We start from the raw sequence: 18317 nt of genomic DNA, 5'->3' as shown, positions 1-18317 counted from the left end.
TTTTCACCTCAGCAGCTCGAACAAGGGTACTTTGCTACTTAAAAACAGTGAGCAAAATCGAATTTTGCTCACTGAGTGAGCAAAATCGCATTTTGCTCATTTTGTCTCACTCAGTGAGCAAAATGCGATTTTGCTCACTGTTTTTAAGTAGCAAAGTACCCTTGTTCGAGCTGCTGAGGTGAAAAATAAATATTGCCTTCAATGTACGCGGACATCAGTGTGTTTGACGTTGCTTGTCACGCTTTAAACAAAACAAAATTTGCAATACATCGTCTTAGAATAAACTTTAAAGTGTAATAAATTTCAAAACATAAGTTATTTTTAAAAGTTGCCGAACACCCTGTATACCTACGACTACGACTAGGTAGACATAAAATCGTGAATGATATTAACTTATTCTAGCCATTTTCATTACGGTACAGTCAGCCAAGAAAGTGGTCTACCACTTTTCGACTCTATCATCTGATTGATAGAGTCGAAAAGTGGTAGACCACTTTCTTGGGTGACTGTACCTATCCTATCCATGTATAAAACAAATAACTGTCGAAGAATTTTAAATTGAAAAAAAAATTGTTTATTCAATCAAGAGTACATTACAGATAACATTATACAGCGTTATTCATAAACGTCTGCTATGTTAATCAGCTGATGATCGTCGTTCATCCCTCTCTATGGCATAACGACAGATAGGGACAAACGACGATCATCAACTGATTAAGTTAGTAGCCGTTTATAAATAACCGCCAATAGTATTTATTTTGCTGTTCTCTTATTTTAACAAAAACTCGTAATTATATAATAAAATTTAATGAAATAAGTACACGCTTTTATTGCTGACTGTCTTTTGCGTCTCTTGAACTGTTAAATGCTTGCATAGCCCGATACTTTCCCTTAGCAAATATCTTGGAAGAAAAGAGCGTACCTACTCCCATCTTAAAGGCCGGCCACGCACTTCCCCTCTGGTGTTGCGGATCTCCATGGGCGGCGGTAATCGCTTACCATCAGGCGATCCGTCTGCTCGTTTGCCTCCTATTAAATTAAAAAAATGATATTTAAGTAATGATCCAACCCCGTTATCACTTTTTTTCTCCTATTAGGATCAAAAGAGCTCGTGATTCTGAGAAGAAATAACATAGAAATACAGATAAAAAAAAGTGTAGGACAACTTTAAATAAAATGGCCTAATTATTTAAAAATTAGGGTTGGCAAAACTACGACTATCTACCGCAGGGTCCGTAGGGAACCCCAACTTTGCCCAAGTAAAATATTAATATAATATGTTTTACCAAGAACTATTACGTAGAGGGACCTCATACTATTATCACTCTGACAAGGTACGATATGGTACTGAAATTAAATTCCTTGACCGTACATGACCTTAGCAGCTTATGTCATCACATTGGTTTAGATAGGGTTGGTTGTACAAATAATAAGACGCTTTAGCAAAAAAACCGACTCATTAAAAACCATAATGGGGCGAAGATATGGCAATGGCAACGTACCTAAAGACTAAGTCTATTTTTTATTCGGTAGACTAAAATGACATTTCATAGTATGAAATGACATTTTATGTTCATACTATGAAATGTCATTTTAGTCTACCGAATAAAAAAATAGACTTTATCTAACCCGGGGTGCTTAGCCAAAAGCCAATGTACCACATATTTCTCTATCACTCTTCCATATTAGTGCGACGGTGACAGTTGCGTTTCGTTCGCGTTGCCTACGCACCCAGTAGACATATTAGGAGACACTGATTTCCCTGTTTATAATTTCGAGTTTACAAATAGCAATAGGTACATACATTCTTATTTTGTAGCTCATTATCAGGGGAGCAGTGAGTGGTTAGGTAAAGAGTAATATCCTAATATATCTCAGTTCGTAGCTGATTATCAATAGGGAAATAGTGGTTAAGCGAAGGACACTAATGTATATTTTAATTTGTCACTACTTAGGGTTCCTAGTCTACTAACCTAACCTACCGTGTACCTACCTAACGAAATTCAAATTATTTATTTGTGGCAGTTACAAATAATTCGCATTTCGTAGCTTGTTACAAGACTCAACTCATCAGCTACATACCTATATTTAGCACAGCAGTTGTTGATTTATACTAAAGTAAAAAAAAATTAGCTTTAAAAATTGTGACGTCAGGGGTGACTTAACTAGTATAAATATCGATTTTTAGTAGATGCATAAGCACCTACACAAACTTCTCAATAGGAAAGGCTAAGTAATTTCACCTTGCAATTGATGTCCATAGACATACATATACTATACAGATAGGTACACTAAGTTGCTATCGGCAAGAATGATTTTTATGGTATATATATGTAATGTATGTTCTCATAGGTATAGGCGTCTATGTGAAGAATCATGTGACGGGGCGTAGGCGTCGCACATAAAATCTCTCTGGCGACGTAGCGAGCACAGAATCTGCCGCTCGCTCAATTGGACTCAATTGCTTTAATTGACTTCAATTGAAATGACCTCGCACGCACCGACTGTAACCCACCACTAGCCTGACATTTATCTTTTTTTGGAACTGACATAAAGTCATGTTAGATGAATATTTGTATACCTATTACCTACCCATAATAAGAATGTTATGTTCGTAGTTTGTAATTCGTGGTGTCATTTTAGATCTATTATTCAGATTTATAAATTATAACGAAACCATAGCAGGCGTGTCTCACTCCGCGATTTCGTCGCTTTGCTACAGGTAGCTAAAAGTACATCCGTTCGGCCCCAATTTTGGGGAAAGCCATAAGCCGCGCGTGGCGCTGTCGCCACCTAGCGGCCATATCTGTGCTGATCGTAACAGACGCGTTTTGTTAGAGAGTGAGTCTTCTGTACTTAGTACTATTATTTATTCTGTGACCATAGGTAAATCCAGCTACGGGGTAAAAAGCATTAACCTTTTTAGGTATAGCTAAATTAGTGTCAACACTTCTGAAAATATATCTGTAAGTTTACAATCTCGCTAGTTAAATTATAAACTAGGTAGGAATATTATAATCTAACCTAACCTACGTTAGATTCTAAACTAACGGGTGCACAATCTTATACTGTCATATCATATCCATTCCAGTTAAAACTATAAACCTAGAAGCCTAGAACCCGATTCTGATTTTAATATCTTGTCCTGAAACTGTTTTGGATGTTATCCGTCCGTGGCACGAAAGTGACATTTGGGACTATTTTATATTATTACCTATGCAAAATCAAAATTTTAATATTTAGAATACCTGAGTAATTTGATATTTCCACTAGCTTTTTGTAAAGATAAGCATCGTGAGGCCAGCTGTAGTTATAAGTCCATTTTTGCTCGAAACGTATCATATAATTTTCTTAAAAAATAAATTACGTGCCGTTTACGCGTATGTATTGGTCCACGATTCGTTATCGTTGTTCAGATATAACGCCGTTTATTTACCGAAATTAAACTTAATCCTTTTTCTCGTTAAATTTGCTCAATGATGCTAACTAAAGTACATGTAGGTAGTTATTCTAGTTCTATGTAAACATGATATTTATATTTAAAACCACTCAAAAACGATAGCGGGTCAATAGTTTCTCGGTTATAAGGACTGATCTTAATATGCTGGCATAACAAAATATTTCAAAAACTGCAACGCTTCCACAAATCGTTTCATTAAATACCTCCTCCTGTTTCAAAATGTTCAAAAATGTAGCTTAATGTTGTTAAAAACGCATAAATTGACACCTCATTAACCAGGGGGGCGATTTTTGAATTTCGATCGCTCGATTTCGTCACTCGAAAACCGGTGGAAAACGGCGAAATGCTAATTTTTGAAATACGAGTGATAGAAATTTGGAATCGAGTGGTATTTACCACTCGTTTTCAATTCTATTAGTAGAATTTATAGGCCTAGTAGTGGAGATATTATTGAACGAAATACACGAAATCGAGCGGTCGAAATTCAAAAATCGGCCCCCAGAATCGGATTGGTACCTAGTCTTGGTGGAACATTCGACGCAAACATACCCACATAAGTATACATAGACTGCTAAAATAATTAGATCAGAGATAGTTGGGCAAACATTGAAAATAAACCAATCCTTTATTAGCCTGTCCACAAAGAAAATAGTTTCATCTGCTAATGTGTTTTTTATTACAAATGTACAATGACGTAAGAGGCACGACATTTTGGCACGTGTCCTATCCGGTCCACAATTGCTCTTAATTAGGAAACAGCGGTGCGGGACGTGCGAGTCTTGCATCAGTTTGCCGTCTTTCCTACATAAATACGTGCACTATAATGGAATTCGTGGGCCACCACGAAAACCTTGTCAAAAGTGGCATTATAATTCCAGTATAGATGTTCAGATATATTAAGGTGTCATAGACGATGTTTTTTTAAACTCTTTTAATTTTAAAGGTGCACTCCTGCGCAACGTCTCTATGAACGCGTACACTTGCCTTAAGGCTTGTTTACATATTAATTAGTATTTAGTACCTTTGAGTTTATGCATTTACTACAAAACGCAAGTAGGTACTAATATCTATATATACTAACTATATACATAAATCAACTAGATACTACATATTGTATAAGTTATTATTTATGATCTTTCTTCTTTCTAAAGAAATTTCTGAAATCTGAACCTCCATGTTCTGTATTATTATCATCATTTTTTTTATGTGATCGTTTTCCCGTCAACAATTCTTCCGTCTCCGTGGGATCGTCGCCCTCCTCGTCGTCCCGGGGTATGAAAGTAGCGTGTTCATTAAATCTCAAACACTTTCTACCCCGTTTTGCTCCACTACCCGAAGATTTTATTTTCTCTGGGTTTGAACTCTTACTTGTGCCGGGATCATATAAAGTGCTATGAATTTCTTTTTCTTCTAAACCGGGTACAGACGCAAGGACCGCGCTCCTTCCAGACGGACCGGGTGAACCTAGACTCGTATCCAAAGAACTAGATAATTTGGCTTTTAATAAATCTCTTAATACTACATTATGTACTGAAGGTAGGCGTTCTTTGGTTGGCCTCTTGTCAGATTCTCTTTCTTTCAAGCAGTTTATCACTTTTAAATATGCCATTTCTAAGCTCTCTCCTGTTTGTACTTCTTGATCTCTTCCGTCGCTCATCATGCTGAGCAGTTCGGACTCAGTAAATGAGTTATTTCGAGGCACTTCTGTAGATAACGATCTTCCGGCTCCATGCACTTCTTCTAATTTAATCGACGGTCCCCGTTGCCTAAATAAGTTCATTTTGTGGAAAAAAGAAAACGCGCGCTGAAAAATATTTGTGGATTTTTTTGTGTTTTGGGAATATAACATATTCTCTTCGTCAAAAAGAGCGCTATTGTACATATATTGGTCGCGATCAGTATCCATCGGAGAGCGCATAATTGAGTCCAAATACAACCTGAAAAGAAAATAAAATTCCTAAGCGACATTATTTTTAGCAATATAGCATCAATCATTTCTTATTGTTAATGAGCAAAAGATTGTAGTAAATTAATCGCAAGTTAAATTTAAATAAAAGTTTAAACATTACCTCATTTAAGAGTATAAACCAATGTTTATTTAACCTGGGTAGATCATTATCATCGATACTCTTAATTACCTATATAAAACAAAAAATAAATAATTTAATAAAAAAACCTGTCTGGATCTTATTTACCTGTCCACTAAACAACCATATTAAAATTACTTAGTTACCTTCATTGGCTCAGTGAAAATTAACTAGTGAACTTTACTGCGACTGCGATGTGACAAGGTCTACTGGTGGTCAGTTAGATGTGTTTGCGTTTAGTACATGTACTATGATGTACTATACTAAATCTTATACCTTTAAACGAGCAATTCTTGTACATTTATTTATTTATATGTAGGTATATATATTTCGGGGATCTCGGGAACGGCTCTAACGATTTCGATTAAATTGGCTCTATGGGGGTTTTCGAGGGCGAAAAATCGATCTAGCTAGGTTTTAAAAAATAAAACGCTTACTCATTGTCGGCGCTATCGTAGTAGACGAAGAATGCCTCCGCTACTTTGGGCACGCATATGCGAAGCCAGTAGTGTGTGATGTAGAGCATCGTGACCAACACCGCCAGGCAGGTGGCCGCGGCGAGGTACACGCTGCGCTGCCGGTCGATTACGCCACATAACACGCGGTCTTCGTCGTAGGCATCTAGATGTCAACAGTTGGCGGTTCATTGTAGGTACATAAACACTTAACTGACCAATAATAGTGCTTGTTTGGTCGCAATATGGCTTATTAATGGGCAGTTAACTGTGGCAACAATGGTACCACACTACATCGCAAGTTCTGTAATTGTATTACAATGAGCTGCATTAGTACCATGAATATGAATACTTATAGGAAGATGTATTCTTGAAATTTTTGCGTTATATGAGTAATTGATTGATTATTCTCTAGATATGTACTTGTAGACATTTAATAATTAGAATTGGTGAGCTCAGCAAGGAGTGTCGTCCGTAGGTACTAAATTAAAAGTGATAATTGCAATAGATGTGTTGATTGCCGCAGGTACGACGTCCGCACGACTACGGCACGCAGACTCCACCGTCAAGTGAAGAATAATAGAGCATGTTCAAGTTTTCGACGGAGAACACTTTGTAATGCCGTACCATCCATGCCATGTTACACGCGACACGTCCATGTTCACCTTCCTAGCGAGATGGTTGCGAATGCATCAAACTGCCTATGAAGTAAGTAGTTCGGCGGCACTATCTATAACAGCTCCTATGCTTCTGCGGGCAAAGCAACATGTACTTCGCATGGATCCAATGAAAAGATGAAAAACACTCATGTACCACGTTATGCCCGTATTTGCTTCATCAAAACCAGACGTCGGGCAACGCCTGTCCATCCTTGCCAACCATCGACTCGAGTCGAGAAGCTGCTAGCCAGGATGAAACAGAAAAACAATCACATGCGGATCCACAGTTCGGTATGCCGTCGCAGGCGTTGGTGCTGTCGATACAGAGGCGGGTGCCCTCCACCTGGCACTCCACCAGGTTCTGCGGACACTGCGGCTCCAGCAGCGCCAGCGGCCGCGCCGTCGTCAGAGCCACCATGACGTGCGCCATCTAAACATATATAATATACGGTATTATAGGTACAAAGTATGATCTTTCTTTTAAACACTCAAGTCATCTTTGCTTCGATTTGTTGTTGTTGCATTTGTTCACGCGCGTTACATGTTATCAAAAGTATTAAGGTTACATTCAGATGGCAACTGCAGCTGCATTACTGTTCCGGCATTACTGCTGCGACCTTGGCTGGGCGCTGTCACTGTCAATTTCCTTAATGAAATGAGTGACAGTCGCAGCCGCAGTTAGGTATGTCGTAGGTATCGGTAATGCAGATGCAGTTGTCAGCTTCTTCTTCGTCTTGTCTGGTCGGTTCTTCAAAATCGAAATTTATGAATTAAGGTTTGTTTATTTTCTTGTTTTAACTTTTCAATCAATCCCTGAACGATACATGTTACCCGAAATCATTTCCCTTTCGCACAAACAGAACCATATCGATATAAGAACATGAAGAGTTATTGACATGATGATTGGCAGAGCGCTGGAGTATCGATCCAGAGGCCGTGAGTTCAAGTCTCACCCAAGACAGTAATTATTCCACTTTTAAATTTATTCTAAGCTTTATAGCATCGTTCGCAAACGTTTCTGCTTAATAAAAATTATTTAAGAATGATAAATACCCTTTTTTTGGTATGTTAAAGAATGTAAAATAATACGTACCGTAAAGTTGTCAATGCTCAGTATTACCCTCGACGAGTTGAACACGACCATGAATCTGGTTTTAGTTCCGTTGTACGCGCTGCACATATCGAACAACTGGGCACTCGTTTTGGGATTCAGTTTTATCGTCACGTGGTTATTCATCTGTAAAATAACACAAAAATGCACCTAACTAACTAAAACACCATAAACCGAAAAACCTATCTATTTAGCCAAAAAATCACGTTAATCGTCGGATTAGTAGTAAGCCGCAACACTTTGTTTACGGATTACCTACTTATGGGATTATAGTTCGGTCTTGCAAATCGGTTATTAACCGACTTCTAAATTCTAAAAGGGGGGGGTTCCGATTCGGTTGTTTGTTTATTTTTGTTACCTCAGAACTCGGCCATTTCTCAACCGATTTCGAGGGAACTCCTCAACTCTTATATGTTACGCATACTTTATAGCGATTATTTTTTCCTAAAATCCAAGCATTGGCATTTAAACAGTGCTAAATAGCACAGATGAAACGGAACTAACTGCTCATGAAGACCAGATTGGAACTCCTCCACGACAAGTATTCTACGTCTTGTGGTTATTTGTAATGGCTATGAGATGCACTATGGTCGTAAATAACTTAAATGGTTCTTCAAACTGTTTTGTGAAGTTGGTTTTATTCTATTACATAGGCCGCTAAAGATTATTTTTAAAAGCATCATCAGCATAATATTGAAAAGGGACATTCTTAGTAGGCTTATGTTACAACGTGCGGGAAGTCGTAGTGCAAAGCAAGTTGGCACATAAATTGCATCGCAAATGCGTTATTGCATATTTACTTTCTATTGATTTTATTTAATAACAACCTTCCCTGTACATAATAAAGTTCAATTCCCTAGGCAAACCCTCATGCAGAAAATCGTTAGGTACTATTATAACAATTTTCCACACATGCCCGGAGTCGTGAGTGACAGAGCTAAAGCTCGGATCATAAAATAATAAACAAGTTAAGTGAATAAGTGCCTGGTCATCCGGGAGCTCGATGAGTCGCGCGAATTCGTGCATATCTATGGCGTTGAACGCGCTCGGCTGCAGCAACGGCGTGCTCGTGGTGACGCGGCGGTGCGGACGAGCGTCGTCCACCATGATGGCCGAGATGTGCCGCCTCCGCCGTAAGCTGTGAGCCATTGTAAGCAGGCATAAAATATGCCTGTGTTTTTTTTTTCTTTCAAACATAACGACATCTATTGAATGAATGAAAATGTTGACAAAACAATGTTTCAGTGAGGGCAGATTCCGGTTTTGCGACTGAAGCTAGTCAATAATGATTAATGTGGTTAAGAAGTACGAGTACCTAATACATATAATAAAGTTACAAATAGCAAAACGTGTACGTTTCTAAAATACTCATATTCGTCAACTCTAATTAGGTACATAAATGAACATCCGCTTGTGCTATATCCATGTTCGGCATGTTGACGTTATATAGTGATTAAGTACCCGTGGCAAAATATGAATATATGGACCAACAAAGAATAATTGCAACTTGGTCACTGCTGAATCTACCGACAACCGGGGGTTCGAACCTGTCCTGAGCTAGTCAAACAATACCGTGGTGGCCGAGGTCGTCGTTACGTCATTTGACATCGAAATCGTATAGATTCATTATTCGATTTTTTATGCGAAAAGATCATAATGCCTAAATTTACCTACTACTATATTACTGTCAGCTATCAGAGTGCAGTAGCCTGAGTTAAAATACCTGGGGGCCTACCGCAAAAACCGAAATTCGCAAATTGCGGGGATCTATCTCTTTTACTCTTATTAAGACGTAATTAGAGTGACAGAGAAAAATGCCCGCAATTGACGAACTGCGATTTTCGCGGTTATAGCCCTACTTCGCTACATATTTCATACCTACGCTTGGCCTGTGGTTTTAAAAGTTCAGAACCGTGTTGATTCAGCAGTCCGGCCATCACTGGCGCTGATTGCACCACATTTTCCCACGATTCGTGATCCACCAACGTCCCCGACAAAGATCGTCTAGAAATTATTTAAGTACAGTCAGTAGCATTAACTATATAAAGACTTTAAAAAAATAAGTATTTGAGATTGGTAGGTATATGCACATTTTACAACATTATTGCTGGAAAATGTACTTAGGTATAACCTGTTTTCTTCTTACTTCCTTTACAGTGTTAGTCAACTGATGACTTTATAATAATTAAGTACTTAATGATTAGTTCGTACCTACTTTATATACGTAAACATTATACATATTATTAAACTACCCATTACGTACTCTGTAGTGATAACAGGAACTAGGGCATCATCTGTTAAAGGTTGTGTTAAACTACTTCGTTTCTCTTGTTGTTCTAAAAATAATAACACGTTAATATTAGCACGTGCACTTTACACACTGTTCCCAAAATCATCAAAAATTCAAAAACTTTATCCTTGTGGCTGTATTTCGCGATTTAAGACGTGTTCTCGTTACTTTTTTGGAACATCCTGTATAGCCTGTATAGGCGTACACATCAGTGACCAATACGCTAATGAATAATGATTGCCGATTAGTATGTTTTAATTCTTATTTCGGCACAAACGGTACAACAATTCTTACATATAATATCAAATTAATAATATGTGATGGTGGTATTAATTGCCCTATATCATTCGAGGCTAAAAATTCTAAATACCTAAACTAAACTAAATCAAAAATCATTTTCTATTACACTATTACATCCGATTCTACCTTCAACCGAATATCCTTTTTATAGAGCTCACGGACTGTATGACTATTGAGCGGCGGGTAACAATAGCGTCCATAGAGATAATCTACCCATTTAGTATAAGGGCCAGTTGCTCCAATCACACTTGACAGACTGATCAACCTCACTCAGAAGAGAACTATGAAAATTCCCATTGAATAAAATTTAGCGAAGTCTTTAACGGTGACAGACGGTTTGGTGCCACCGACCCTAAGAAGTTAGTAAGTTCCTACAGTATTCATATTAAAAGCCAACGTACCATGGACGCTTGTTTCAAATCTCGTACTGCTGATTGTTCCAATTATTAGACTGCTCGCAGTTTGGACACTTTCGGCAGTAAGTGGTAAAAATGGCACTTTATCCATTACGGTTGTCGACTTTGTGATTCCTTCCTTCGTTAAGGACTCAACTTGAATTGTGTCCTTGGGATTTTCAGGTCTCTGCTTTTTGTATGCCAATACTGACGATATGTTTCCAGTGTTTTCTAGCATGTCCTGTGATTTAGTACTAAGCACGTTCGTAACAAGAAAATGTAAGTTAAATTACGAAGAAATTAAAATATTAGTTTTGTCAACTATATTTAGTATTAAGTAGTATATTTAGTAGATAACTATAATTTTGTATTAAGTTTCGTAATAATTACCTACTAATTAATTCATAACATAAAGGGTCTACCAGTCTAAGTTACATGAATGTATTTAGGTACCTACTTACTTTCTTAAAACACTTTCCGTTGTGCCTCGAATAGGAATCTCAGTTATATTAGGATACGGGTCCAAATATACTAAAATTGGGAAAAAAATGTTAATATTTTAAGATCCGGACCTATCAGTTTCTTTTTCTATTTAATATATATATATATATATATATATATATATATATATATATATATATATTTATATATATTTAATGGCATTCATAAATATAGTTTGCACTGACATGTAGTGTTAACATAACACAAAAGAAGCGATTAATATACCAGTTTTAATCCGGAACATTTAACATTTAATGAAGGCCAATTCGAACTTCATAAATCTCACAATAATCTTTTATTGGTATATATTCATACAGATTCATACTGTATAAATATTTAATTGATCAGATTAAGAAGGAAATCCTAAATAAGTACCTTGGTAAAAACACAAGTAGTTAATTAAACATGTAAGAAAATAATTATCAGGAAAATTACGTTTCCCATAAAATAAGACTAAAACGTACATACCACTCAAGTTTCGGTAACTATTATCCCACTTATTTAATAATGTAAAAACATCGCTGTCGTTGGTTAGTTCCTGTGGTTTCAAACCCCCACTTTCGTTTAGTGATTGTATGACATCATCTACCAGATTGATTGGTTTCTTTTCTTTAGTGTCCTCATATTTGTTTTCTAGTTCTTGGGGAAGAATAGCGTCGTTGGACGGCCTATGGCTAGTGGTTGGGAGTGAGTATTCTTTTCTGAAACTTTAAAAACTATTATAAATAGATCATTCTATTTCGATTAAATATTTGTATAGCAATATTACATGCCTAATGGTAGAGATAAATAAATTATAAAGATTGTTAATCTCAATACAGACTGCCGTATTCGAACTTCAATATATTCACAAGAGACGACACGTACTAGATCCATTCTAGATACGTTATAGTTTAGATATCAACTAGTTCTCTTTTGCAGCGCAATTCGGGCAACCAATGTCACTTTTACGACTTTTACGATAGATCGTGTTAGATATCTATTAGATGTGAATTAGATCTCTATGTAATATCTAGTGGACATCGTTCAAGAGTATCTCCAGAATCGCGGAAATGTCTAATTTGACAGGTTAGATCTTAAACATATCGTTATCGTATTTTGGCGATGTCTAAAAGATATCTAATAGATGTCTATTACAAAATCCGAATCGGGCCCAGAGTTTCTTGTAATTAGCGAGGCTATTTTTGAATGGTGCTAAATATGTTCCCTTGTAGTTCAACCAACGATGGTTTAAATAATGTGAACTATAACAAATTATTTAAACTTATTTACAAGAACGGTTTCCACTAATTACACTCCACATATATGTATTTTTCGGAGTAATGCAACTTTGTATGGAGACAGTTCTATGTAATGTATTGGCCTCCACGCATGAATATCCATACAATTTACGGGAGTCGACAGGTTCTCTCGTACGCGGCGAGTTGTTTGTTTTTGGTTCCACGCGCTTGTTCTGCAACTTCTTCTTTTTCCATCTGTTACTGTTTCTATTTGTATTGATGTGCGTTGATGTCATTGACAGTGCAGGTGTCGTCAGTCTGAACATAAGGTTATAGTTTATTAATAGTTATTTACGATACAAGTGCGGAAAAAAGAGGAAATTCGAAACGAGTGGCGATAAATTAAAACTCGACCGAAGGGAATGTTTTAAATCGACACGAGTTGCGAATTACCTATTCGCACGTGTATCGTACAACGTTTTTCAGTACATATGGTACTTTCAACTTTCGACATACGCACGGAAAGTGCTATTTTCCGCACTAGTTCGGGAAAATAGCATAGCACCAAGTACTGTAAACTTATTTTATGAAACGTTGTAAGTAATTATAATAATTTGTAAACCTTATTGTAACGAGGCAAGATAAACAATGTTTGGGTAAGGTCCCCGTATGGTAAGGTTGGCTAACCTTCACATTTATTAGTGTTTATTTCGATTTGCTACTTGCTACTTTCGTTTAGTGGCAAAAGTCTGAACTCGCATTAAACACTAATCAATGTGTAAACCCAATGTGAAGGCCAGTCACATCCGTATTGACCTTAATCAGTATTTACATACATTTACCTACACTATCTCTACTAACCTTTGATCTGGCGTAAATGGTCCCACGGCATAATCAAGTTCGTATCTGGGTTCTCCGTCGCCTTCCTGTTCCTTCACTGCTATTTGTACCAACGGCAAAATACTGGTCTTGTATGGCTGCCCAGGCCTGCACAGATCGTAGTTAAGTACTTATGTACTTTCTAACACTACTCACACGCAGTGCGAAACTCAACAGTTTGCTATACTATCCTTATTACTAGATTCAGGCGTTTGGCAGCTGCTCATTGGTGGAGGTCAGAGAATATACTTTGAAAGAAGAAACACTTGAAATATGCAAGTTTTAGAGTTCTGGCTGTGTTAAATATTAAGGGGAATAATGTATTTAATTCGAATATAACATGGCCAGAAGTTTCTATCGGGGGAAACAAATGCCAAGTGATGTCTAAAGTTATTCATATTTATAATTATACGCTAATTTTATAAATTTTATAGGTCCGGCCCTCTACAAACGAGACAAGTAGACAACTTCGGGACTCTTCTCGTACTTTGGCATTCCTTTTTTCCCACAGAAAAGTTTTGCTGGCCTGTCATTCTGGTCACCGCCAATGTACAGCCGCCTGACGCGGAATTAATTATAAACTAACTGTAAAGTTTCATTGATCTCATTATCATGTTCCATTTCCCGGGGCTAACTATTAATCCGTTTGTAATTCTACCTACCTACACCTACTAGCAAAACTTTATCTCTATACTCACACCCCTTTAAAACGGTTTTCAACCTAAAGAACTTATCGCCAATAAGGCACTCTTGCCACTGAGATGAAATTAAAAATCAAACTTATCAAACAACCGACAGTAGGTCTAACCTAAAAATCAGAGAAACCCACCTCTCTACCTCTATTATTATAATTATTATATGTATAATATGTATAAGATCTACGTTTTTAAAGGTTGCTACGGGCTACGTTTGCTACGGCGTAGCGAAGTTCTACACTTGCACCTTTAAAGAGCAAACGCTTTCGGATTGACATTTTAAAAAGTCCTTGATGCCATTTTGACATAAAAATGATGTCATTTTGTTATCATTTGCCCGTGCGTCTCGCTAGCGCCAACACTTGTACGGACAATTAAGTACCTACCTACGAGCGAAATGCACGCGCGATTGAGAACTAAATGAAATAATTTAGATATAAAATGTACGTCCGAATTGGCCTCCTAACATTGATTTAAGATTAATCGCAGCGTATCTCGCTCGGACTTATTCGTGCACGCGAGATCCTTTGAAATTTTTAGAGTTCGAATGATTTCGAATGCGGTTATGTGCCTACGTAATTTGATTACTAAATTAAGCATCTTGAATAAGTAGGTTCTATATCATCTAGCTATACCCAACCGATTATCTAAGAAACACTGAGGCGGGAGGGACAGAGAGAGACGATCTCTGAGTGACATAGCGATTTAAATTTGAAGGATATGCTTTAAATACCTACACAATGAAATGAACCTACTGCTCGTAACTCGATGTATTTATACAAACCTCGGCACCACATCATAAAATTGATCAAAAAACTCGTCTACATCAAACGGTTTTTGGTCTTGAGGGTCTATAGGTACCAAAGTAGCAGAGAGGTTGACCAACGGCACTTCTATTGTGATAAAATCCTGCGTTACAGCTGTAGGTTTACTAGAGGTTGATAATGTCGTTTTAGGAATGCTGAAAAGAAAATTATATTTAAGCCTTTGAGACGATTGAGAACTTTAACTGTAAGATAAGATATTCATATTCATTTTATTTGTATTAATCATACATTGTCAGTTTTATAATTAGGTACATAGGTATGCGAGATGGGTGTCAAACATAAATACATTAATACAGAAAAAATGTAACAATAAAATTCTAACAATGTCATTAAGAAATTAATAACAATAAGTAGTTAATCGTCGAGCTATTCATCCAAGAATTCAGCAACGGAATAATAGGCCTTTTGGATTAAAAACGACTTAAGTTTTAATGTAAATCCTAAGTTGGTGCGAACGTCTTTTATACTCGTCGGGATCTTATTATAAAGTTTAGGTCCTAATACATGTAAGGAGAGAGCGGATTTTCTCAATCTATGTTTAGGCAGTTCTAGGTCGTGTCGCCTCTGGTCCTGGAAGCGATTGCTGGTCCATATTTTCCTCGGGAACTTTTCTAAATTTAGCCTAACATATTTAACTACCTCTAGAATTAACAAAGAAGGTAACGTTAGAATATGGAAGTCTATAAATAACTGACGAGCTGGCGCGTCAGGGGCCACCCGTGCCATTTTCCTTATAATTTTCTTTTGTATGAGGAATGGTCTGTCCCTGTCAGCAGCCAGGCCCCATAAATCTACTCCATACGACAAAACAGAATGACAGTATGCATGGTAGGCTATCATTAGGTTCTCTTTAGACAGGATAGGCAAGAGCCGAGATATTATATAGTAGGCTGAGTTGAGTTTGCTGCATATCCTGTCAATATGTTCCTGCCATTGTAGACCGGAGTCCAGAGTGAAGCCCAAGAACTTAGCATGCGTGGCAAAAGTGACTGCAGTATTATTATATAATTAAGGCTTAGGTATGGCGTAGGCAAATATTTACACTGGCAAAGTGACCTTCATACTTTCAACTAAAGTTTATATGTGGCTTTCCATTACAGAAGGGTCCTTATGCTTCAAGTGCAATGTGGACCGTTTTATCCGAAATTACAACAGAAATTGTGTAAAAATAGAAAGCTACATACTCGTATTTTAATAGTTTGTATCAATCGCGTTAGGGTGTAATAAAGTGTTATTCAAGAGATATTAGTTATTTGTTTAACAAGGGGGCAAAGTTATTGTTTAACCCCCCACCCTTATATTGATATGTATATATACATATAATATCCAAGCAAGCGAAAGATACCAAAATTGACGCCACGCTCGTGGTTCGAAAGTTGAATCACAAGCGCTGCGAGGGTTACTATGGCACGAGAGTTAAAGAAACTTTGCTCCCGAGTGAAACAAAATTGTTCTCCACACCAACGCGAGGAAAATACTAACAGTAAAACATTACAAATCAAATTCACTTGAACGTTACTATATTTATCATTCAAAATCATCACTTAAAAGTGAATTCTATCTGCTAAAATGAGCAAACAACTCAAAATTCGCATCAGAATACCTACTTTGTCACACATGTGTGACATGTGGATAAAATGCAACTTTCTTATCAGTTTTTGATACATATAAAAAGAGCCTTTACGAGCTGGTGTAGTGAAAATAGGTAAATATGCTGTCTTGGACCAGAGTCGATCAAGTGATCAGCCATGTCCCCCAAAATACTTATTTTGGACGTGGATGCTAATACATGGCTGTCGATTTTAAAATTTGACACTTCCGCCGTAATATCACCGCTTATCAATAGGTACTTGTTAACCGTTACCTAACTGTACTTTCTGTAGTCCGGGGTGTGACAGGCGTCGTCGACTTAGTCGCCAGGGTATACTGCTTAGTGTACACCGGGTCTTGCGGGTCCCGTTTAAGAACGGCGTCCGGTATCGGGCCCCAGTACCCGCCGAACGTTTCAGTGTACTCGAACACTCCAAGCTGATATCCGTCAGTACAGAACTCTTGCTGCAATTGGCCAGGCGACAATTCTACCACCATGATTATGCTATGGCCGGGCTCCGTTCTGAAGAGTGAACGATAGTTCGACTTGTTACGCATTGAAGAACATTTCTATAAATTATTAAAAAAAAAAAAGTTTTTATGGTGTATTCAGTTCAGACCTAGCGAAGATGCGCTGATGTGCCAATGCGATGATGTGAGTACACATATATGGCGGCCAACGTAGGCCGATTTAAGGGACGCGGTTCACGCGGTTATGCGTTAAAAGGAGAAGGAGCATTCGATATTGTTAACTCATTCCTCCGTATAGCTGCGTCCCTTAGATTGGCGTACGTTGGCACAACATGTGTAGGTACTCGGTATTACGTAGTAGGTATTACATAAAGATGGGTCCAGATTGATAATTAGCGCAACTCCTGCATGGCTCGCTGCAAGGTCAAGCAGTGTACGCGTAGTAGGTAGTACATAAATCACGTATCTGAACGTATCACGGATAGGGTTTGCTCGACGGATCCGAAATGTATGGCAATATCCGCGGATCCGGATCCAGATCCGGATAATTTCATACATTTCGGATCCGGATTGCAAACCCTAATCACGGAGTATCTGAACAAACATCATTATAACTACATATAAGGTAAATTATGTAAATCTTCGATTCCTCAATCCCTGCAGTACCTTACAGTAGTAAAACAGCTATAAGGCACGTCCAGCCTGGAGAAGTGGAGCACCTGCGCGTCGGCGTCCATGACCCTGCGGCTGAGGAACACCGAGGGCAGCGCGTCGCGCCGCTTGCAGTGCTCCGACACGTCCCGCGCGTACTGCGGGACGCTGCGCAGCCCGTGCGTCGGTGTCAAACACCACAATATCACCATAATGTGAAACAAATTAAACATTGCAAGCAAATCTCGACATAGCCACGTAGATTAGTAACGTAGGCTTTTTATACTCCATAGTATAATTACAGTTGATTGTCACAATTTGTCCAACCGGTTCAACCGATCTGTCATTTTAGTAGGTAAGCATTAGGTACCTACTAAATTTGTACGAAAGCAGGTAACTCATAAGACTCATAACTCATAGTCATAGGTAACTGTATAGTAAATTGGTCAATCGAACTGACATGGATAGAACTGAGTATAGTATTAATTCGTTTTTATGGCAAAGAAACTTAATTATGTTAGTAGTACCCAGGTCTACCGTAAAACAAAAGCTTAATTACCTATAGGTAGGTAATCTATGCAAAAATTTCTAAAGACGGCAAGTTACATTTTATATGCTTGTTATTGTTACTTCAGCTACCGTCTACTATAAAACTGACTTAAGTGGTAGGGCTATAGGTATACGTAGTTTAGAAGTTGACCGTACAGTTACAGCCGCGATGTTGTA

At 37.8% G+C, this 18317-nt stretch overlaps 1 protein-coding gene across 2 annotated transcripts; it reads right to left on the bottom strand.

Annotated features, from left to right (window-relative positions):
- Positions 1-4558: 4558 nt before the first annotated feature.
- On the bottom strand, positions 4559-17859 carry LOC134661494 (uncharacterized). 2 transcript variants are annotated; one of them, XM_063517603.1, is made up of 13 exons: positions 17607-17859; positions 16744-16992; positions 14837-15013; positions 13340-13465; positions 12644-12796; positions 11727-11965; positions 11219-11288; positions 9651-9776; positions 8757-8910; positions 7755-7898; positions 6935-7091; positions 5985-6168; positions 4559-5397 (listed from the first exon to the last, which is right to left on the bottom strand). In XM_063517603.1, exons 1-13 carry the CDS (start codon positions 17822-17824, stop codon positions 4584-4586), a joined length of 2811 nt encoding a protein of 936 aa, XP_063373673.1. In that variant the 5' UTR covers positions 17825-17859; the 3' UTR covers positions 4559-4583. The 2 variants fall into 2 exon arrangements, with proteins under 2 accessions (XP_063373673.1, XP_063373674.1); XM_063517604.1 differs by having other exon boundaries at positions 11727-11959.
- Between the last annotated feature and the right edge of the window lie 458 nt (positions 17860-18317).

This window comes from Cydia amplana, chromosome Z, assembly GCF_948474715.1.
Source record: "Cydia amplana chromosome Z, ilCydAmpl1.1, whole genome shotgun sequence".
Lineage (NCBI taxonomy): Eukaryota > Metazoa > Arthropoda > Insecta > Lepidoptera > Tortricidae > Cydia > Cydia amplana.
Note: the sequence above shows the minus strand (reverse complement) of the source record. Positions and strands in the feature narration are given on the sequence as shown.